Here is a 24,919-nt window from a genome sequence, read left to right as displayed (position 1 = left end):
CCCATCTACAGTTACTCGACGATCTGACAGACGCAAGTCGATACAGGACATTGCACAAGTCAAGCCAATGGCGTTTGATGGTACAGGCTGCAGGATCCAAGGAACCTGAACGAGAGTGCTCAGCCTTCTACTACTGCTGGACAGTTTGATGAGCCAGTAGTGATAGTTTTGTTATGTCTTATATTCGATCCACATTAGCTGAGCCTTCTACTAGTGCAACAACTGTATGATCGAGCCACTATCTACAACTCCTACTGCAGTTCCTACTCCATCTCCAAGGCCGATGCCCATGCCTATATGCCCACTATCTGCTTTGTGAGTCTCCAAAAATTGGCGAGTCTCAACAACTGGATGCAAGAAACTAAAGCTGTCTGAAATCTCCAATACTGTTGCAGGGTAGACATTTACAAGGCACCTCAGGATCCCTCTGACATTGGTGAGAAGCTTAGCAAAGTCTTGGACAACCAGAAGGTCATTAGGGATACATTGGTACAACATGGTGATGTGATTGAGCGGTTGACAAAGCAGGTGAAGAAAATGAGAAAGTCACAGGCCAGCAAGAAGCCGGTTGATGAGCTTCGAGCTGAGGTGACTCAGATAGCTGAGCTCGGAGATATTCCACTTGACATGCTACATGACCCCTTCCAGTCTCTCCCAGCTCTATCTTTGTAGGATGCTCCCGCTGCTCCGAATGAGGAACTGTGCCTAGCCACCAACACTACCGCGGCAGTGCGTGTGATGTTCACTTCTTCGACCACCCCCAGATTTGATGATGATGTTCAGTTGGCTGAGTCAATAGGAACTGATACTGCTGGGGACACTGTGATGACTGAGGACACTTGGGGAGTTTCTTCGCCCTCTTTACTCTTTGATCTTATTTTGTTTAGCATTGGGGACAATGCTTATTTTTATACGGGGGGATGTTGCTTATTTGATACATTTGTCTACTTTGGAATGTAATAATTGGATGATTCTACTTTATTTTTATGTTATCTTTAGTAGTTGTTACCTTCATTAGCTTCTTTAGTTGTTTATCTTTAATTGTATTTGTTTTTATAGATTTTATGTTTTCTTAGTGTATTGATATAAGCTTGGTTTCTTAATGCTCAGTTCTTTCAAATATGATTTTCGTAGGATGGATAGCGTGATAACGTTTATTTAAGGGAGTAGTCTGTTTCTATATTTAGGTAATAGTAGNAACCCGATCCACATATAACATTGTTGCGGCGTGCAACCCGATCCGTAATGTATACCTCTCAACCTTGCCCAAGCAGCGGTCACAAATAAAGGGCAAGGGAGTAAACAAGTATTTGGAAAGAAATCCCAACAAGGGTACACAAACAACCCATGACAACCATGCAAGAGTAAATCGTTATTTCTCTTTTTCTCTCATTTTTTTATATCCTAACTCTCCTTAGCACTCGTGTCAAGCTCTAAGGCATTTCTCATTTCACATGCTCTCACCATTTGTATTTCAAACCGGTCCAATGCTCCACGAAATTCTACAGTCACAATATCATTCCCAATATGTTTACCACGTATAGAAGCCATCAACGACATGGAAGGCATAACAATATCCAAACAACTCACATATAAGGACTCACGTCATGCTAGACCCCAATGTATAGGAACTCGTCACCATGCCTATACACCGTACTCGATCATTTAGCAATTAGCAAACAAGATTCGACTCCTATTCCCTCAAGCTAGGGTTAAACCAAACACTTACCTCGAAAGCTCCAAACTCAACTCAAGCCTCTAGTATAGCTTTACCCTTCGAATTCACGTCAAGACCGTTCGAACCTAGTCACAAATTACTCAAATGTATCAACAAATGCTAGTTAAACCAATTTGAAGGCATAAGAACGAATTTTCCAAAGTTTTGCCCAAAAATTCCCAAAACGCCCCCGGGCCCACATGGTCAAAACCCGAGGTTCGAACCAAAACCCGATTACCCATTCTCCCATGAACTCAGATATATAAGTTATTTTGGAATCGGACCTCAAATTGAGGTCCAAAACCCCCAAATTTTGAAACCCTAGTTCTACCCTAAATTCCCAAGTTCCCCCATTAAAACCTTTGTTTTGAAGTTGGAATTATGTTTAAAGATGTTAAGAAGCAAAGAAAAATAAGTTAGAAATCACTTACCAATCGTTTTGAAGGAGAAGGATCGTTTGGAAAATCGCCTCTTATGTTTTGGGTTTTGAAAAAGTGTCAAATGACTGAAAATCTCAGATTTATATACTTTGCTGAAGGACTGGCGCGGACCGCGCAAAAATGCCCCGCGGCCGCGCCGAGGAAGGGAGGGAAAACAACTCTCTGAACCTACCCAGCGCGGACCGCACGATTTTGGTGCGCGGCCGCGCTGGCGTCTTGCACCTGGGGCCTTCTCTGAATCTCCCAGCGCGGACCGCACGAACTTGGTGCTCGGCCGCGCTGGTCAAACCAAGGCTAAGGACCCCTCTAAATCTGGCCACGCGGACCGCGCGGACTGCACCGCGGCCGCGTGGCTTCCAGCGCGGACCGCGCGGAAATGACCGCGGCCGCGCTGGGGCTGCAACACTGCAACATCTGATACTTTAAGCCTAAGGCCTCCCGGGACCTACTCAAAACTCACCCGAGCCCTCGGGGCTCCAACCCAAGCATACACACTAACTCAATAACATCCTACGAACTCATCCGTGCGATCCAATCGCCAAAACAACATCGTAATCATCAAATTAGGCCTCAAGACCCATGATTTCCTTCCAATTTTCATAAGACATCAAGTTTAGAGTTTTTAGTCCAAGACACGTAAAACGACGTCCAAATCTAACCAAACTTTACAGCAATTGCTTAAATCATATTTAAGACTTGTGCCGGGCGTCGGAACCAAAATACAAGCCCAACAGCACAGTCTTCTAAACAAATAACACTTTCAAATTCTTTAATTATTTTCAGAAAACAATTTCACACAATAATTCATTTCTCGGACTTGGGACCTCGGAATCTGATTCCGGGCACACACCCAAGTCCGAAAATTTCCTACGGACCCTCCGGGACTGTCGAATCACGAGTCCGGGTCCGTTTGCCCAAAACGTTGACCAAAGTCAAACTCAATCAATTTAAACATCAAATTTATTATTTTTTTCTCACAAATTCATATTGAAATGTTCCGGCTTCGCGCCCGGACTGCGCACACAAACTCGAGGCAACCCCAAATGAGGTTTTTTTTTTCGCGGCCTCAGAAGTACAAAGGGAGTAGGAATACAGGTGATGACCCTTTGGGTCGTCACATTCTCCATCTCTAAAACAACCGTTCGTCCTCGAACGGACAAAAGAAAAGAGTACCTGGGTCGGGGAAAAGGTGGGGATAACGGCTCCGCATATCGGACTCGGACTCCCAGGTCGATGCCTCAGAAGGCTGACCTCTCCACTGAACACGAACAGAAGGAAAACTCTTGGATCTCAACTGACGAATCTGCCGGTCCAGAATAGCTACCGGATCCTCCTCATAGGATAAGTCCTTGTCCAACTGGACAGAACTGAAATCTAACACGTGGGCAGGATCGCCGTGATACCTCGGAAGCATGGATACATGGAAAACTGGATGCACGGCTGATAAGCTGGGTGGCAACGCAAGTCTATAAGCCACCTCTCCCACTCGGTCAAGAATCTCAAACGGGCCAATGTACCTAGGGCTAAGCTTGCCCTTTTTCCCAAATCTCACACGCCCTTCATAGGCGACACTCGGAGCAATACCCGCTCACCAACCATGAAAGCTACATCTCGAACCTTACGGTCTGCATAACTCTTCTGCCTAGACTGTGCTGAACGAAGCCTCTCCTAAATGATCTTGACCTTGTCCTAGGCCTCCTGAACCAAATCCGTACCTATCAACCGAGCCTCTCCCGGCTCAAACCATCCAACCGGAGACCGACATCGCCTACCATATAAAGCCTCATAAGGAGCCATCTGGATGCTCGACTGGTAGCTGTTGTTGTAGGCAAACTCCGCTAAAGGCAAGAACTGATCCCACGAGCCTCCAAAATCAATAACGCAGGCTCGGAGCATATCCTCAAGAATCTGAATAGTCCGCTCGGACTGACCGTCCGTCTGGGGATGAAATGCTGTGCTCAAGTCTACCCTTGTGCCCAACTCTCGCTGAACCGCTCTCCAGAAGCGTGAGGTAAACTGCGTACCCCAATCCGAAATGATAGACACGGGCACACCATGAAGGCGAACAACCTCCCGAATATAGATCTCAGCGAGCCTCTCAGAAGAATAGGAGACTGCCACGGGAATGAAGTGCGCTGACTTGGTCAGCCTATCAACAATAACCCATATCGCATCAAACTTCTTCCGGGTCAACGGAAGTCCAGTAACAAAGTCCATAGTAATCCGCTCCCATTTCCACTCGGGAAGCTCAATCCTCTGATGTAAACCACCCGGCCTCTGATGCTCGTACTTAACCTGCTGACAATTCAAACAACGAGCCACATATGCTACGATATCCTTCTTCATCCTACGCCACCAATAATGCTGCCGCAAGTCCTGATACATCTTCGCGGCGCCCGGGTGAATAGAGTACCTGGAGCTATGGGCCTCCTCTAAAATCAACTCTCGAAGCCCATCCACATTGGGCACACAAACTCGCCCCTGCAATCTCAAAACACCATCATCATCTAAGGTAACCTGCTTCGCACCTCCTCGCTGCACCGTGTCTCTAAGGACACACAAATGGGGGTCATCAAACTGCCGATCACGGATACGCTCCAATAACGAAGAACGAGCAACCGTGCAAGCTAACACTCTGCTGGGCTCAGAAATATCCAACCTCACAAATCGATTGGCCAAGGCCTGAATATCCAAAGCAAGCGGCCTCTGACTGACTGGAATATAAGCAAGACTGCCCATGCTGGCTGACTTCCTACTCAAAGCGTCGGCCACCACATTGGCCTTCCCCGGATGATATAAAATAGTGACATCATAATCCTTCAACAACTCCAACCATCTCCTCTGTCTCAAATTCAACTCCTTCTGCTTGAACAAGTACTGAAGACTCTTGTGGTCAATGAACACCTCACATGTCACGCCATACAAATAGTGCCTCCAAATCTTCAAGGCATGGACAATAGCGCCAACTCTAAATCATGCACTGGATAGTTTTTCTCATGAATCTTCAACTGCCTCGAAGCATAGGCTATAACCTTGCCATCCTGCATCAATACTGCACCAAGTCCAATACGGGAAGCATCACAATAGACGGTATAAGGCCCAGATCCTGTGGGCAAGACCAACACCGGTGCCGTAGTCAGGGCTGTCTTGAGCTTCTGAAAGCTCGCCTCACACTCCTCCGACCATCTGAACTGGGCACCCTTCTGGGTCAACCTGGTCATCGGGGCTGCAATAGATGAAAACCCCTCCACAAACCGACGGTAGTAGCCTGCTAACCCCAAGAAACTCCGAATCTCCGTAGCTGATGCTGGTCTAGGCCAGTTCTTGACTGCCTCTATCTTCTTCGGATCCACCTAAATACCCTCAGCTGATACAACGTGGCCCAGAAATGCTACTGAACTCAGCTAAAACTCACACATGGAGAACTTGGCATATAACTGACTATCCCTCAGAGTCTGAAGAACCACTCTAAGGTGCTGCTCGTGCTCCTCCTGGCTGCGGGAGTACACCAAAATATCATCAATAAAGACTATCACGAACATGTCCAAATATGGCCTGAACACTCGGTTCATCAACTCCATGAATGTTGCTGGGGCATTGGTCAACCCAAACGACATGACCAAGAACTCGTAATGCCCGTACCGAGTACGGAAAGCTGTCTTAGGGACATCGGATGCCCTAATCCTCAAGTGGTGGTAGCCAGATCTCAAGTCAATCTTGGAAAATACCCTGGCACCCTGAAGCCGGTCGAACAAATCATCAATCCTCGGCAGTGGATACTTATTCTTAATTGTTACCTTGTTCAATTGCCGGTAATCTATACACATCCGCATCGAACCATCCTTCTTCTTGACGAATAACACTGGCGCGCCCCAAGGCGAAACACTGGGTCTAATGAAACCCTTATCTAACAGATCCTGCAATTGGTCCTTTAACTCCTTCAGCTCCGGCGGGGCCATACGATATGGCGGAATAGAAATGGGCTGGGTGCCTGGAGCCAAATCAATACAGAAATCGATATCTCTATCGGGCGGCATACCCGGCAGGTCCGAAGGAAAAACATCGGGAAACTCCCGGACAATAGGCACAGAATCTATGGGAGGGACCGCAGCACTGGAATTACGAACATAGGCCAAATAGGCCAGACATCCCTTCTCGACCATACGTCGAACCTTCACGTACGATATGACACTACGGGTAGAATGACCTAGAGTCCCTCTCCACTCTAAACGAGGCATACCCGGTAAGGCTAAAGTCACGGTCTTGGCATGGCAGTCCATGATAGCATGATAGGGTGATAACCAATCCATACCCAGAATGATATCAAAGTCAACCATATCTAAGAGCAACAAGTCTACACGGGTCTCAAGACCCCCAATCACTACAACACACGAACGATGGACTCGGTCGACCACGATAGAGTCACCCACCGGTGTAGACACATATACAGGAATACCCAAAGCATCACTAGGCATGACCAAGCATGGTGCGAAATAAGATGAAACATATGAATACATAGATCCTGGATCAAATAGTACTGAAGCATCTCGATCACAAACCAGAACCGTACCTGTAATCACTGCATCTAAGGCCTCTGCCTCGGGCCTAGCCTAGAATGCATAGCAACGGGGCTGAGCCCACCACACTGAACTGTATCCCTAGGTCGATCGGCTGCTAGCTAACCTCCGCCCCTGGCGGTCTGAGCTCCACCTCTATGGCCTCTACCTCCACCTCTAGCTGGCTGTGGAGCATCCGGTGCCTGAATCATATGACGTGGACCCTGCTGCTGAGACTGAGTACTCCTCAACCTCGGGCAAGCTCTCCTGATGTGACCATACTCACCGCACTCATAATACCCCTCTGAACGATGTGGCTGTCCCTGGCGACCTGTATGACCTCCGCGGAAACTCTAAAGTGGCGGTGCGCTGATGGGAGCTGACGATACACTGAGGGACTGCTGATCAGAATAATGCCCACGGTAACCACGATCACTTGGGGCACCCTGAGAAACCTAGAGGGCTGACTGGAAAGGCCTGGAGGGCTAACCCCTATCGTAAGAATCCCTGCCTCCAGATAAACACCACTGAAACGACCTGAGTGACGGGGTCTCTTGTCTGCTCTATGGCTACCCCCCTGTGCCAGAACCATCTCAACTCGGCGAGCCACATTGGCCGCCTCCTGAAAGCTGATCTCACTACCAGTCTCCCTAGCCATCTGGAGACGAATCGGCTGAATCAAACCATCAATAAATCTCCTCACTATCTCCCTCTCAGTGGGGAGTATGACAAGAGCATGGCGAGCTAGATCGATAAACCGGGTCTCATACTGGGTGACTGTCATAGAGCCCTGCTGGAGACGCTCGAACTGCCTGCGAAGAGAGCCTCTCGCTGAGTAACTGGGAGAAACTTCTCCAAAAATAACTCTGCAAACTGATCCCATGTCAATGCTGGCGACCCCGCTGGTCTGGCTAAACAGAAATCCCTCCACCAAGTCTTGGCGGATCCTGCTAGATGAAAAGTGGCGAAGTCGACCCCATTGGTCTCCACAATACCCATAGTCCGAAGAACCTCATGGCAGCTATACAAGAAATCCTGGGGATCCTCTAAAGAAGCACCGCATAATGTGGTGGTGAAGAGCTTGGTGAACCTATCCAGTCTCCACAAAGCATCTGCGGACATAGCCGCTCCATCGCCGGTCTGAGCCACAATACCCGGCTGAGCTGCCACAGCTGGCTGAACCACTGGAACCTGAGCCTGGGGAGCTACCTGCTCCGGAGTACGTGTAGCAGGAGTCTGAACTCCTCCTCCAGCCTGAGAAGTGGCTGGTGCTGCTGGAAGCAAACCCGCTCTAGTGACGCTCTCCACAAAGCCCACTAATCTGACCAAAGCGTCCTGAAGAACTGGGGTGGCTATAAACCCCTCTGGGACCTGAGCTGGGCCCGCTGGCGCTGGTGGGACTGGGGCCGGAACCTCCTTGTCAAAACCGACCTGGGGCTCCGCCGCTGGTGCTGCTGCTCGGGGCTGAGCTCTGCCCCTACCTCGGCCTCTAGCACAGCCCCGTCCTCTGCCCCTAGTGGGAGCTGCCTGGGGCTCGGACTGCTGGACTGAAGATGAGGAAGCGCGTGTTCTCGCCATTCTGCGAGGAAACAGAGTAGAAGTTCAATTAGCATTGAGACACCAAACCGCACGACAAGAAAGAACAAAGGGGAGATCTTTCCTAACTTGGAAGCCACTAGGGGATAAGTACAGACGTCTCCGTACCGATCCCTCAGACTCTACTAAGCTTGTTCTTGAGTTGTGAGACCTATGTAACCTAGGGCTCTGATACCAACTTGTCACGACCCGGATTTCCCACTATCGGGAGTCGTGATGACGCCTACTAACGGAGCTAGGCAAGCCAACTTAATTAACAAATTCGTTAAACACTTGTTCCCTTTTAACAATTAACGGGTAAAATCATAAGCGGAAGACTTAAATGTAGATAGATGATCAATAATACAGAAGTTCCACACATATATCTCTACCCCGGGACTGGAGTCACATACTCACGAACATCTAAGGAGTTCTACATACAAAGTCTGAAAGAAACATAATCTGTTTATCTCGGGTACAATGAGATGACAGCCAAAATGTAAAGATAGAAGGGAGACGCCGGGCCTGCGGACGCCTGCAAGCTACTTCGGGTCTCTCTCTAGACTGAAGGTGCGCCCCCGTGCTAATGCTGCTGCTGCTGCTCGAAACCTGGACCTGTGCAAAAATGCACAGAGTGTAGCATCAGCACAACCAACCCCATGTGTTGGTAAGTGTCTAGCCTAACCCCGGCGAAGTAGTGACGAGGCTAGACTGGACACCACATAAACCTGTGCAGTTATAAATATACAACGGAAACAAGATACCAAACAACTAGAAATATGGGAGGGGGAAACATGCTATGGGGAGATAACAACAGTAACAGTAAATCCGAAGTAATCAATCTAGGTGCATCTTACAATTTAAAGCGAACAATAAACTATTACCGACACTAAACACATTTGCATCAATAACTGTTGCGGCGTGCAACCCGATCCAAAATTATCACTGTTGCGGCGTGCAACTCGATCCACATATAACATTGTTGCGGCGTGCAACCCGATCCACAATTATAACTGTTGCGGCGTGCAACCCGATCCACACATAACATTGTTGCGGCGTGCAACCCGATCCACACCCGATCCACATATAACATTGTTGCGACGTGCAACCCGATCCACAATTATAACTGTTGCGGCGTGCAACTCGATCCACACATAACATTGTTGCGGCGGCAACCCGATCCGTAATGTATACCTCTCAACCTTGCCGAAGCAACGGTCACAAATAAGGGCAAGGGAGTAAATAAGCATTTGGAAAGAAATCCCAACAAGGGTACACAAACAACCACTGACAACCATGCAAGAGTAAATCGTTATTTCTCTTTTTCTCTCATTTTTATATCCTAACTCCCCTTAGCACTCGTGTCAAGCTCTAAGGCATTTCTCATTTCACATGCTCTCACCATTTGTATTTCAGACCGAGCCATTGCTCCACGAAGTTCTACAATCACAATATCATTCCCAATATGTTTACCACGTATAGAAGCCATCAATGACACGGAAGGCATAACAATATCCAAACAACTCACATATAAGGACTCACGGTCATGCTAGACCCCAATGTATAGGAACTCGTCACCATGCCAATACACCATACTCGATCATTTAGCAATTAGCAAACAAGACTCGACTCCTATTCCCTCAAGCTAGGGTTAAACCAAACACTTACCTCGAAAGCTCCAAACTCAACTCAAGCCTCTAGCATAGCTTTACCCTTCGAATCACCTCAAGACCGTTCGAATCTAGTCACAAATTATTCAAATGTATCAACAAATGCTAGTTAAACCAATTTGAAGGCATAAGAATGAATTTTCCAAAGTTTTGCCCAAAAATTCCCAAAACGCCCCCCGGCCCACGTGGTCAAAACCCGATGTTCGAACCAAAACCCGATTACCCATTCCCCCATGAACTCAGATATATAAGTTATTTTGGAATCGGACCTCAAATTGAGGTCCAAAACCCCCAAATTTTGAAACCCTAGTTCTACCCTAAATTCCCAAGTTTCCCCACTAAAACCTTTGTTTTGAAGTTGGAATTATGTTTAAAGATGTTAAGAAGCAAAGAAAAATAAGTTAGAAATCACTTACCAATCGTTTTGAAGGAGAAGGATCGTTTGGAAAATCGCCTCTTATGTTTTGGGTTTTGAAAAAGTGTAAAATGACTGAAAATCTCAGATTTATATACTTTGCTGAAGGACTGGCGCGGTCCGCGCAAAAATGCCCCGCGTCCGCGCTGAGGAAGGGAGGGAAAACAACTCTCTGAACCTACCCAGCACGGACCGCACGATTTTGGTGCGCGGCCGCGCTGGCGTCTTGCACCTGGGGCCTTCTCTGAATCTCCCAGCGCGGACCGCACGAACTTGGTGCGCGGCCGCACTGGTCAAACCAAGGCTGAGGACCCCTCTGAATCTGGCCACGCGGACCGCGCGGACTGCACCGCGACCGCGTGGCTTTCCAGCGCGGACCGCGCGGAAATGATCGCGGCCGCGCTGGGGCCTGCAACACTGCAACATCTGATACTTTAAGCCTAAGGCCTCCCAGGACCTACTCAATACTCACCCGAGCCCTCGGGGCTCCAACCCAAGCATACACACTAACTCAATAACATCCTACGAACTCATCCGTGCGATCCAATCGCCAAAACAATATCGTAATGATCAAATTAGGCCTCAAGACCCATGATTTCCTTCCAATTTTCATAAGACATCAAGTTTAGAGTTTTTAGTCCAAAACACGTCAAACGACGTCCAAATCTAACCAAACTTTACAGCAATTGCTTAAATCATATTTAAGACCTCTGCCGGGCGTCGGATCCAAAATACGAGCCCAACAGCACAGTCTTCTAAACAAATAACACTTTCAAATTCTTTAATTATTTTCAGAAAACAATTTCACACGATAATTCATTTCTCCGACTTGGGACCTCGGAATCTGATTTCGGGCACACACCCAAGTCCCAAAATTTCCTACGGACCCTCCGGGACTGTCGAATCACGAGTCCGGGCCCGTTTGCCCAAAACGTTGACCAAAGTCAAACTCAATCAATTTAAACATCAAATTTATTATTTTTTCTCACAAATTCATATTTAAACGTTCCGGCTTCGCGCCCGGAATGCGCACACAAACTCGAGGCAACCCCAAATGAGGTTTTTTTTGCGGCCTCAGAAGTACAAAGGGAGTAGGAATACAGGTGATGACCCTTTGGGTCGTCACAACCTTTTTATTCAACTTAATCCTAGCAAAATTATATATCTGTATATTCTAATTGAATAAAATACATATATTTCGTGAAAGAATATAATTTATGTTTATGGTATATTATATGTAGCAACCCCTTTGGGAGGCTACTACTTAAGAAATAAATCAAATTCCCTACTTACAAAATGTTAAAAGAGATATTAATTAAAAATATTCAGAATAATTTAGTAGCAAAAATAGGCCCATGCAAAAAGGTTCAAAGTGCAATATATTTTTTTTCCCTGAAAATACACCATAATTTTTCTTTAAATGAAAATACAATGTCAAAATGTTAACATAATGTGATGTAACCTTTCTTGAATAATCAACAGATTTAAAGCAACTTTCTAACAAATTTATACTTTCATTCAACATCACTGCAAGTTTGTATTATCCGAAAATTTCAAACTATCGGGTATATAAAAAGGAAACTAATTTTCTCCTTTGTACATATTTACAAGACAAAGTGTAGATTCAGCATATTACAAGACTTGACTTATTGACACACACACTAAAAATAGCAAAATAAGTTTTCAAATTTAAGTTACAAGATTTTTGGTCTTAAAATCCAACAAGCCTCCAAATAATGTACACAATGTGACATATATATATTAATGTATATATCAGGTATATTCTGTATATCATGTATATCAGGTACACGTCCCAAAACTATGCAAAACCAAGGTGCATATGCAAATGTGATCTCCAAGTTCTCCAAAAAAAGATTACTTCATCATGGCCATTTTCATATTTCATCCCGAATATTACCTACGATAGAAAATAACTATCGCTAAGCATAAAGTTTAGTGGTGTATAAACTTTTGGCTTGAAGTCATTAAATTCTCCAATTCCCCTCCTCAGACGTAGTTAGCTCAATTTAACATAATTTAAAACAAGTGAACAAATATATCAAACATATCAATATCAAACCTTGAAGTGCTTCCCAATATAAATAACAATGTTCAAGGGTCTAGAAAGTGTATACTATAAATCTAATAGAGTATACCAAATATCCATTTTTTTTCCCGCCCAATATGTACGTCATGCCATCACACTAAGCATAATAATCTATCAAGATGGACCGAAGCCCCAAATCAAGTATGGTCAAAATCCAATATACAAGAGAATCAAGAACCATATTAAAGATGGCTTCCTAGTTCGTACTTAATACGGACAAGTTTCATAATTCAAGACGAACTACACATCCAAAGTCAAGATGGCAAAAGATCCGAATCAAGAGGCATGCCAAGATGAGCGACAAAGTCACTGCCACAAGAAGGACAAAGTCCCAACAAGAATGCAAAATGATCAAACAATCCGCACAAATGGGCGATTTAGCAAATATCTTACAATACTTGATATAATACGAATATAACAATATAAATTGAAGAGAAGAAAAATAAAATATCCAGTTATTTCCAAAATATTCCAGCAACCAAAAAGAGTACAAGTTTATACACAAACCTCGGTGTTTTACCACAACACAATTCAATCACAAGATGTTCGAATCGTCTACGCCGTAAACAAACCAAATCTGTCCACTTCCTCAAATACTTCCCCTTTGATTTCTCAAGGATTTATATACCTTAAATACATAATCAAATATCTACATAAGTTCAGTGATTTAACAAGTCAAACTAAACATGATATTGGTGAAAATTACCCAAAAACGTTTGAACAAAAATTCTGGACAGATTCACTAGAAGGAGTTTTGACTCAGTTTTGAAGATCTATACGGACAAACTAGACTTTATAGTCTTCATAAAAGTTGTAGGTCTATGTCTTACCATTTCAGAACATCTTGAATCACCCCCATATCAATTTTGTACAGAAAGTTATGCTAAAATTACTAACAACAGTACAGGGAGTATTTCAAAAACTAAAAATCTGGGCAGCACCTGTCCTGTACTTCATGATTGTTTTTCAGGTACATCCCAACAAAACTAGATTTTGGTTCCTTCATAAGAGTTGTAGAGTTATAAAATAACTTTCCAGAAAGTCCTAGATCTCTTAAATCGGAGCTCTGTACGAAAAGATATGTATAAAATACTAGTAGATGTCTAGTTCGAGTCTCCCCAAGAGCAAGGTGGGAAGTTCTTGGAGGGAAGGATGCCGGGGGTCTATTTGGAAACAACCTCTCTACCCCAGGGTAGGGGTAAGGTCTGCGTACACACTACCCTCCCCAGACCCCACTAAGTGGGATTATACTGGATTGTTATTGTTGTTGTAGATGTCTAGTATAAAAACGAGTTTAGAAACTTACCAAGAGGAACAACTTGATCTTCACCCAAAAACGAAAATTGCTTGTTGATTTAGTAGGAATTCCCTAATTTTTCAAGAAAAATTTAGTGCTGTGGAGGAGAGAGAGAAAGAGAGAGAGAGAGATATGGTCTTCCTTTTTTTTCCTTGAAGAATAAACCAAAACAAATGGGGATTTTTTTGGATAGATATGAAAATAAAATGGTTCCCCAACTACTAAATAAATCTTAGATAAATACAAAAGGTTGGAAACCCAAAAACTTAGTTATAAACTATATTTAATAACAACTAGTCAAACAAATATTAAGTGTTACATATAGCAACACCATGGAACTTCATTGTCAATATTAACACAACCTAAAATAAGAAATTTTTCATTTATTGACCATTTCACATTTAAAAAGTGCAAGTTAAAATATTTCTTCGTTATAAAAATGCTCAATCAAGAATGCAAATATTATAAAAAATTTGGGGTGTTTACAACTCTCTCCCCCTAAAAAAACTAGTCCCGAAACAAATGTGGATATTGAACTCGCATATCCTCTTCTCGCTCCCATGCAGCTTCTTCGCCTGAATGATTTCTCCAAAGAACCTTCACTAATGGGATTCTCTTCTTTCTAAGCTCTTTTATCTCATGCGCTAAGATTTGGATTGGTTCTTCTTCATATGTCAAATCAGGACTAACCTCAATAGACTCAATAGGAAGAACATGAGATGGATCTGAGCGGTATTTTCGAAGCACAGAAACATGAAAGACGTTGTGGATCTTACCTAATTCAGGTGGCAAAGCTATCTTATATGCAACCGGACCAATTCTCTCAAGTATTTCATAAGGTCCAATGAATCGAGGACTAAGTTTACCCTTTTTGCCAAATCTCATAATCTTCTTCAATGGAGAAACCTTTAAAAATACCTTATCGCCCACCTGATGCTCAATTTCACGCCTTTTAAGATTAGCATAGGACTTTTGTCTGTCTGAAGAAATTTTCAAACGATCCTTGATGATTTTTACCTTATCTTCAGTTTGTTGCACAATCTCAGGGCCCACAAATTTTCTTTCACCAATCTCGTTCCAACAAAGAGGCGTTCTACATTTTCTCCCATATAAAGCTGCATAAGGAGGCATGCCTATACTTGATTGGTAGCTATTATTGTAAGCAAATTCTATGAGGGCTAAGTGTTTGTCCCAACTACCCTTAAACTCAATAATGCAGGCTCGAAGCATATCCTCCAAGATTTGTATTACCCTTTCAGACTGACCGTCTGTTTGTGGATGGAAAACGGTACTAAAATTCAACCTGGAACCCAAAGCTTCTTGCAAGCTAGACCAAAATCTGGATGTAAATCTCGGATCTCTGAGACACAATAGAAACAGGGATTCCATGCAGCTTCACAATCTCATTAATGTATAATTCTGCTAAATGTTCCAGTGAGTAGTCCATTCTGATTGACAAGAAATGAGCACTCTTAGTTAGTCTATCTACAATGACCCTAATTGCATCATGATTTCTTTGAGTGCGTGGAAGTCCAGAAATAAAGTCCATCGTTATCCTTTCCCATTTCCATTCAGGTATTGACAAAGGTTGCAGTAGACCAGCTGGGACTTGATGTTCAGCTTTTATTTGTTGACATACCAAGCATTTAGAAATGAACTCTGCAATGTCTTTCTTCATACCACTCCACCAATAGTGCTCCTTAATGGTCTGATACATTTTAGTACCTCCAGGATGCATTGCATAAGGTGAACTATGTGCTTCAATCAAGATCTGCTTTCTCAATTCATTATCATTAGGAACACACAACCTATTTTTATAAAATAAGGTACCATCTTTCCTTAATGAAAAATCTGATTCTCTTCCATTTTGGACTTCTTCAACCCGTTTCACAAGCTTCTCATCTGACTTCTGCGCTTCTTGGACTTGCTCAAGTAAGACTGGCTTGACTTGAAAATTAGCAATGATAGAACCATTAGAATTAAATGAAAGGCAAACATTCATGGCTCTTAATTCAAGAAGCAAAGGCAAAGGACTTAGAGTTAAACTTGCAAGGGAATTGCGACTCAACGCATCTGCAACCACATTGGCTTTACCAGGATGATAATCAATCGTGCAATCATAATCTTTGATGAGTTCAAGCCATCTACGTTGTCTCAAGTTTAACTCTTTTTGTGTACCCAAGTACTTCAAACTCTTGTGATCAGTAAATATGTGATACTTCTCTCCGTACAAGTAATGCCTCCAAATTTTCAAGGCAAAAACAATGGCAGCAAGTTCAAGATCGTGAGTGGGATAATTCAACTCATGTGATTTCAACTTTCGAGAGGCATAAGCAATTACTTTCCCTTCTTGCATCAAAACACAACCCAAGCCACGATGAGATGCATCACTGTATACTACATAATCTTTCTCTTCAGCTGGCAAAGAAAGTATTGGAGCTTGTGTCAACAAGGATTTGAGCTTTACAAAGCTCTCTTGACACTTGTCATCCCATACAAACTTAGTATCTTTCCCCAAAAGTTTGGTCAAAGGAGAAGCTATAATAGAGAAGCTCTTCACAAACCTTCTGTAGTATCCTGTTAAACCCAAGAAACTTCTTATCTCAGTTGGAGTTTTAGGGAGTTTCCAATCAACAATAGCTTGAATCTTACTAGGATTAACCCTCACACCTTCAGCTGATACAATGTACCCCAAAAAAGCCACTTCATTCAGCCAAAATTCACATTTGGAAAGCTTCGCGTAGAGTTGTCTCTCTTTCAGAATTTGCATGACAATTCGGATATGCTTATCATGATCTTCTCTATTCTTGGAATAGACTAAAATGTCATCAATAAACACCACCACAAATTCATCGAGATAAGGCTTGAATACACGGTTCATTAGATCCATAAATGCAGCAAGAGCATTTGTCAAACCAAAGGGCATTACCAAAAATTCATAATGGCCATACCTGGTCCTAAAAGCAGTTTTAGGAATATCTTGCTCCCTCACTCGCAATTGGTAGTATCCAGACCTCAAGTCAATTTTTGAGAACAAGCTGGCACTCTTCAGTTGGTCAAACAAGTCATCGATTCTTGGCAGTGGGTATTTGTTCTTGATTGTTACCTTGTTCAGCTGCCGGTAATCAATGCAAAGCCTAAGAGTGCCATCTTTCTTCTTCACAAATAAAACAGGAGCTCCCCAAGGTGAAATACTGGGACGGATTAAACCTTTCTCAAGAAGTTATTGCAACTGAGACTTCAACTCTTTTAATTCAGCTGGAGCCATTCTATAAGGAGCGATAGAAATAGGAGTAGTTCCAAGGACAAGATCTATAGGAAATTCAATCTCCCTTTTTGGAGGCAACCCGGGAAGATCATCAGGAAATACATCAGGAAAGTCGCACACATTTGGTATGTCCTTAAGACTTGGACTCCCCAATCGTGTATCGACTATATGAGCAAGATAGGCATCACAACCTTGACAAATCATCTTCCTTGCCGAGACCGCAGAAATAATATTAGATGTCCATGATCTTTCTCCTTGAACTACCATGTGTGAATATGCAGGAGTTCTAAATGTCACTTGCTTCAACCTACAATCAACCAACGCATGGTGCCTATGGAGCCAATCCATGCCAGCAATAACATCATAGTCTTGGAAGGGCATTTCAAGCAAGTCGACAGGGAAGACCAGATTTTGAATCATGAATGGACAATCTCGGTAAATCCTATTAACAACAGCTTGATGACCTAATGGACTCGTGACCAGCACATCAAAGTCAAGTCTAACAGATTTAACCGTATTAGGAAATGCAAGTGATGAGCAAACATAAGAGTGAGAAGATCCAGGATCAAATAGTGTAACAACAGGTATGCCAAATAAGTGAAATTTACCAACAACCACGTCCGTCCATCCTGGTCATTCTTCTGTCTCATAGCATAAACTCGTGCAGTAGTTCTCGACCCACTAGCCTGATTAGCTCCACTCGAACCTGCTGCTTGCATATTTCGAGATCTAGCATTGCTATTAGCTTGAGAATGAGTAGTGACAGGCTTTTGAACTGAGCCTTCTGTATGTGTATAAGAAAGAGGATTAGGATTAGGACAATCCTTCACCTTATGATCCATACTTCCACAATTAAAACAAGCACCAGAAGCTCGTCTACATGCACCATAATGATTCTTCCCGCAATGTGCACAGGTAGGTGTATGAGTTTTTCCTTGGCCATAACTTGGAGTACCGGCAGTAGAAAAATTTAACTTATTCCGCTTATGATGTGATGATTTATGTGTACTCTCGGTCCTGGAATAGTCAAAATTTTCCTTTTTGGATGAACCGTCATAATCTGAATTACCCTTCCTAAACCTGTTTTCTCTTCTACTAGCTTCTTCCTTGTCAATTCTTTCCCAAGTAAGTGCAGCTGAAATTAGCTTGTGAAAATCATCCAGTTGTAAGATTGCCACAGATTTTCGAATGTATGCATTCAAACCTTCTTCAAATCTTCTGCACTTGTCTCTTTCATCATCAATAATACCTCCAGCATAGCGAGAAAGCCCGAGAAAGCTTTGTTGATACTATGCAATAGACATACTCCCTTGTCTTAAATTCAAAACTCCTTCTTCTTAGCATCACGATAGACAGGGGGAACATATTTTGCACGAAATAATTTCACAAAGTCATCCCAACTCAGTACCGGAGGTTTTGCTTTTGCATTTGGAACACTTACCCACCAATCATAAGCATCTTTCTGTAAAAGAGAGATAACATACTTAAATTTGGCAGCATTAGTACACTCCAGTTGTTCAAAGACCCTCTCCATGCGCTCGAGCCATTGTTCAGCTACCGTGGGATCTGTAATGCCTTCAAATTCAACTCCACCCATTTTTCTCATCTTCTCAAAATTTATTTCACTAGGTTCTGACATTGTCCCGGCCAAGTGACGAAAGAACTCAGCCATCTGCTGGAATGGAGGAGTCACAAATGGAGTATTATGACTCATTGCTCTTGGATTACCGCCCACTTCATTTCCACTAACACGAGGATGATTTAGGTCAGGCAAAGGTTCCTCATTTCCTCCCTGAAGGTGAGGTATGACATTATTCTGTGCCTGACTTTCATCAACAGATTCAATAGCTCTATTCGAAGAAGAGGACATATTAAAATTCCTATAAAAGATAAGATCACACTGCATTAGGGACATGTACATGATGCATATGCACACAGAATACAATAAATTAAACTAAATTAAATTAAATTAAACAAGTATGCAAAAATTTATAAACTCCAAGAAATTTTCAAGAAAGGAAATATCAATAAATACAGGTAATATCGCAATAAAACAAATCCTAGAATCACAAACCGTGGCTCTGATACCAAAACTTGTAGCAACCCCTTTAGGAGGCTACTACTTAAGAAACAAATCAAATTCCCTACTTACAAAATATTAAAAGAGATATTAAATAAAAATATTCAGAATAATTTAGTAGCGAAAATAGGCATGCAAAAAGGTTCAAAGTGCAATATATTTTTTTTTCCTGAAAATACACCATAATTTTTCTTTAAATGAAAATACAATGTCAAAATGTTAACATAATGTGATGTAACCTTTCTTGAATAATCAATAAATTTAAAGCAACTTCCTAACAAATTTATACTTTCATTCAACATCACTGGAAGTTTGTATTATCCAAAAATTTCAAACTATCGGGTATATAAAAAGGAAACTAATTTTCTCCTTTGTACATACTTACAAGACAAAGTGTAGGTTCAGCATATTACAAGACTTGAGTTATTGACACACACACTAAAAATAGCAAAATAAGTTTCCAAATTTAAGTTACAAGATTTTTGGTCTTAAAATACAACAAGCCTCCAGATAATGTACACAATGTGACATATATATATTAATGTATATATCAGGTATATTCTGTATATCATGTATATCAGGTACACGTCCCAAAACTATGCAAAACCAAGGTGCATATGCAAATGTGATCTCCAAGTTCTCCAAAAAAAAGACTACTTCATCATGGTCATCTTCAGATTTCATCCCGAACATTATCTACGATAGAAAACAACTATCGCTAAGCATAAAGCATAGTGGTGTATAAACTTTAGGCTTAGAGTCATTAAATTCTCCAATTCCCCTCCTCAGTCGTAGTTAGCTCAATTTAACATAATTTAAAACAAGTGAACAAATATATCGAACATATCAATATCAAACCTTGAAGTGCTTCCCAATATAAATAACAATGTTCAAGGGTCTAGAAAGTGTATACTATAAATCTAAGAGAGTATACCAAATATCCATTTTTTTTCCCGCCCAATATGTACGTCATGCCATCACACTAAGCATAATCATCTATCAAGATGCACCGAAGCCCCAAATCAAGTATGGTCAAAATCCAATATACAAGAGAATCAAGAACCATATTAAAGATGGCTTCCTAGTTCGTACTTAATACGGACAAGTTCCATAATTCAAGATGAACTACAAATCCAAAGTCAAGATGGCAAAAGATCCGAATCAAGAGGCATGCCAAGATGAGCGACAAAGTCACTGCCACAAGAAGGACAAAGTCCCAACAAGAATGCAAAATGATCAAACAATCCGCACAAATGGGCGATTTAGCAAATATCTTACAATACTTGATATAATACGAAATTAACAATATAAATTGAAGAGAAGAAAAATAAAATATCCATTTATTTCCAAAATATTCCAGCAAGCAAAAAGAGTACAAGTTTATACACAAACCTCGGTGTTTTACCATAACACAATTCAATCACAACTTGGGGATGTTCGAATCGTCTATGCCGTAAACAAACCAAATCTGTCCACTTCCTCAAATACTTCCCCTTTGATTTCTCAAGGATTTATATACCTTAAATACATAATCAAATATCTACATAAGTTCAGTGATTTAACAAGTCAAACTAAACATGATATTGGTGAAAATTACCCAAAAACGTTTGAACAAAAATTCTGGACATATTCACTGTTCCGAGTTTTGACTCAGTTTTGAAGATCTATACGGACAAACTAGACTTTATAGTCTTCATAAAAGTTGTAAGTCTATGTATTACCTTTTTATAACATCTTGAATGACCCCATATCAATTTTGTACAGAAAGTTATGCTAAAATTACTAACAGCAGTACAGGGAGTATTTCAAAAACTGAAAATCTGGGCAGCACCTGCCCTGTACTTCTTGATCATTTTTCAGGTACATCCCGACAAAACTAGATTTTGGTTCCTTCATAAGCATTGTAGAGTTATGAAATACCTTTCCAGAAAGTCCTAGATCACTTAAATCGGAGCTATGTGCGAAAAGATATGTATAAAATTGTCACGGCCCTAACTCCGATCGTGATGGCGCCCAACACATTGCTAGGCAAGCCCGACCATTTACGCAACCTTAGCCAGATAATCTAATTAAATAAATAAATGTTCACTACTATAATACCAATTTAGTGCGAAAATTCTGATATAATCTATAACATTCAAAAACCCCAAAATAAAATACTAAATAGCCCACAGAATCTGGTGTCACGAACATGAGCCTCTAGAGGCAGATTATTCACCTATTACAAGTTCTACTAGGAAAATAATACGAATAAAATAATAAAAGATAGAAGGGAGAGATCAAGGCTGCGAACGCCATGCAGCTACCTCGACACTCCCAGATAACTGTTGCTCAGCTAACAAGCCCTCACTCACCCTTTGGTGTACCTGGATCTACACACAAGGTGCAGGGAGTATTGTGAGTACTTCCAACTCAGAAAGTAATAAATATAAATAAGGTCTGAGGATAAGAAATCCTAAATAAACACAAAGTAAAGCTAAAAATACCATTAAACAGCAATACAATTAGAATAAACATCAGAACAGATGAAGAAATAAATGACAATTAAATATGCAATGCAACACATAAACCGGTACCTCCAGTACCCCGCTGCGGCCGTGCAACCCGCTCCATTTATTTAACGTCGACGACACTCACTGGGGGTGTGCAGACTCCGGGAGGGGCCCCTTACGGCCCAAGCGCAATAATAAGCCATCTCGTGGCATCAAACAGGCCCTTGGCCTCATATCAATATCATTATAATACTGCTGCGGCGTGCAGCCCGATTCCATACTCAGTCCAAAAATCACACAATAGTATAAAAATATTCAGCCCAAACTTCATTTAAAAATATTAACTTAATTTTTAATTTAAGAAAATGGCTGACATTTCAAACACAGTATTAAATACCAGGACTGAGTTTAATATTTATGGATATGGTAAGAAACCATTAAAATAATCCCTGAAGGATTCAAGTAGTTGGCACGAAGCCCAATTATGACAATTAATCCATTTTTATAAGGATATTACAAATCTACAATCAAATAGGTATCAATTTTATTAAGCGGGACGGACCAAGTCGCAATCCCTGACGGTGCTCTACCCCACGCCCGTTATCCGGCGTGCAAGTCACCTCACATAGCACTACGTTATGCAAATTCGGGGTTTCAAACCCTCAACACAGCATTTACATTTATTACTAACCTCAAGCCGGCCAAGGTCCTAGCTTGCTATGCCCTTGCCTTTCGAATTCACCTCTTCGCGTGTCGAATCTGACCAAAACCGCAACGAATACGTCACAATATGCTAAGGGAATATAACCCAATCGAAAAAACTCGAAAAACATCGAAAATCACGAAGTTGGCAAAACCCGAGCCCCGGGCCCACGTCTCGAAAAATCAGAAAATTAACATCACCGGATTCCTCATCTCGACACGAGTCTATACATCCCAAAATCTCTCAAATCGGATCACGAATAGCCCCTCAAATCTCAAATTTAGAATTTCAAACTCAAGCCCTAATTTCTTACAATTTGGCTATATTCTCATGAATTTCAAGGATGATTCTACAATAAAATCATGTTTTTAACTCATAAAACTTACCTTCAATCGACCCAGTTGAATCTCTCTTCAATCCCCGTCCAAAAGCTCTCAACAATGCCCAAAAATGGAGGAAAAGTGGGTTGGGTTCGCGGATGAAATGTTTTAAAACATTCTGCCCAGGTCTGACCCCTCCTTCTTCGCGTTCGCGAGACCACTCTTGCGTTCGCGAAGGCCAAGTTCCCCAGACTCTTCGTGTTCGCGTAGCATGTCTCGCGTTCGCGTAGACCAATTGACTCCAGGCTCAAACTCCTTCTATGCGTTCGCGATTGCACTCTCGCGTTCGCGTAGCACACTGTTCCCCTCCTTCGCGTTCGCGTCTCATCCTTCGCGTTCGCGAAGGCCAAATTTCAGCTCCCCCATTTTTTCCTCTTCGCGTTCGCGAGACACCCCTCGCGTTCGCGAAGAAGGAAACCAGATACCAGCAATTCAGCAATCCAACAAGTTCCAAAAATGACCCGTTGACCATCCGAAACACACCCGAGGCCCCCGGGACCTCAACCAAAAATGCCAACATATCCTAAAACCTCTTTCAAACTTGTTCCAATCATCAAAACACTTCTAACAACATTAAAACCATCATTTCTCATCGACTTCAAGCCTAATTTTTTCAAAAACTTCCGAAGTACGCATTCGATCAAAAATCCAACCAAATTACCTCCGAATGGCCTGAAATTTTGCACACACATCCCAAATCACCTAACGAAGCTACTGCAACTCTCGGAATTCCATTCCGACCCTCGGATCAAAATCTCACCTATCAACCGGAATTCGCCAAAATACTAACTTCGCCAATTCAAGCCTTGTTCTACACCGGACCTCCAAAACCGATTCCGATCGCACTCCTAAGTCACAAATCATCCCCCGAAGCTAACCGAATCACCGGAATTCACATCCGAGCCCTCTAACTCAATAGTCAACATCCGGTTGACTTTTCCATTACAAACCTTCCTTAAAGAGACTAAATGTCTTATTTTCTACCAAAACCAAACCGATTCGACTCTAACTTACAAATGCCGATAATGAAACATGAAGAAGCAATAAATGGGGAAAACGGGGCGGTAACACATGAGACGGGTCGGGTCGTCACAAAAATACTAGTAGATGTCTAGTATAAAAACGAGTTTAGAAACTTACCAAGAGGAACAACTTGATCTTCACCCAAAAACGAAAATTGCTTGTTGATTTAGTAGGAATTCCCTAATTTTTCAAGAAAAATTTAGTGCCGTGGAGGAGAGAGAGAGAGATATAGATAGAGAGATAGAGAGATAGGAAAAAGGTCTTCCTTTTTTTTTTCCTTGAAGAATAAACCAAAACAATTGGGGATTTTGTTGGATAGATATGAAAATAAAATGGTTCCCCAACTACTAAATAAATCTTAGATAAATACAAAAGGTTGGAAACCCAAAAACTTAGTTATAAACTATATTTAATAACAATTAGTCAAACAAATATTAAGTGTTACATTAGCAACATCATGGAACTTCATTGCCAATATTAAAACAACCTAAAGTAAGAAATTTTTCATATATTGACCATTTCACATTTAAAAAGTGCAAGTTAAAATATTTCTTCGTTATAAAAATGCTCAATCAAGAATGCAAATATTATAAAAATTTTGGGGTGTTACATTATAAATCATGTGTGTTTTTAGGAAAAATTATGTATATATGCATATGTTATTTATACACTTATTTATATTTAAAGAGATATTATAAATATGCCATTTATATTTTGCACTAATATTACATGCATATTTGTACAAATTATCCGTATATAAATAGTATATGTGACATATTTTTTCTTCTATATACATATTAATGGCATATTAATATTTTAGATTAAATTTTATGTAAGGTATATGCTAGCAATATACTTTGAATAATATCAATATAATAATGTAGTATGATGTATATATAAGTGTTATATATATATATTGGTGGAATATTTACATTGTAAATTATCATAATATAATATACTTGAAATATGTTAAATGTATATTTTTAGTTAAAATAAAATTGTACAGAAAAAAGTTTAAAATAAAATTATACAGAAAAAAGTTTAAAACTCAAAAAAGAAAGAAATACTAAAATTCTCATTGTGTAAAGAGAATTATTTTTGAGAGATTCTACTTTCAGAATCTTTGATATATTTGGGTAAGTGTTATTTATGGAAGAGAAAAAAGAAGTTATAGAAGAGTGAGAAAAAAGAAAATA

The 24,919-nt window shown here is 41.5% G+C and overlaps 1 protein-coding gene across 1 annotated transcript; it reads right to left on the bottom strand.

Moving 5' to 3' along the window:
• LOC109232429 lies at positions 14,285-14,908 on the bottom strand. The gene has a single exon (XM_019398192.1). It carries the CDS (start codon positions 14,906-14,908, stop codon positions 14,285-14,287), a length of 624 nt encoding a protein of 207 aa, XP_019253737.1.

The sequence above is a fragment of the Nicotiana attenuata genome, chromosome 1, assembly GCF_001879085.1.
Source record: "Nicotiana attenuata strain UT chromosome 1, NIATTr2, whole genome shotgun sequence".
Taxonomy (NCBI): Eukaryota; Viridiplantae; Streptophyta; class Magnoliopsida; order Solanales; family Solanaceae; genus Nicotiana; species Nicotiana attenuata.
The sequence above is the reverse complement of the archived record's forward strand: the minus strand, read 5'-3'. Positions and strand labels throughout refer to the sequence as shown.

Coding starts and splice junctions, on each gene's coding strand:
- LOC109232429 (XM_019398192.1), bottom strand. CDS start 14,908: ATGCCTCCTTATGCAGCTTTATATGGGAGAAAATGTAGAACGCCTCTT.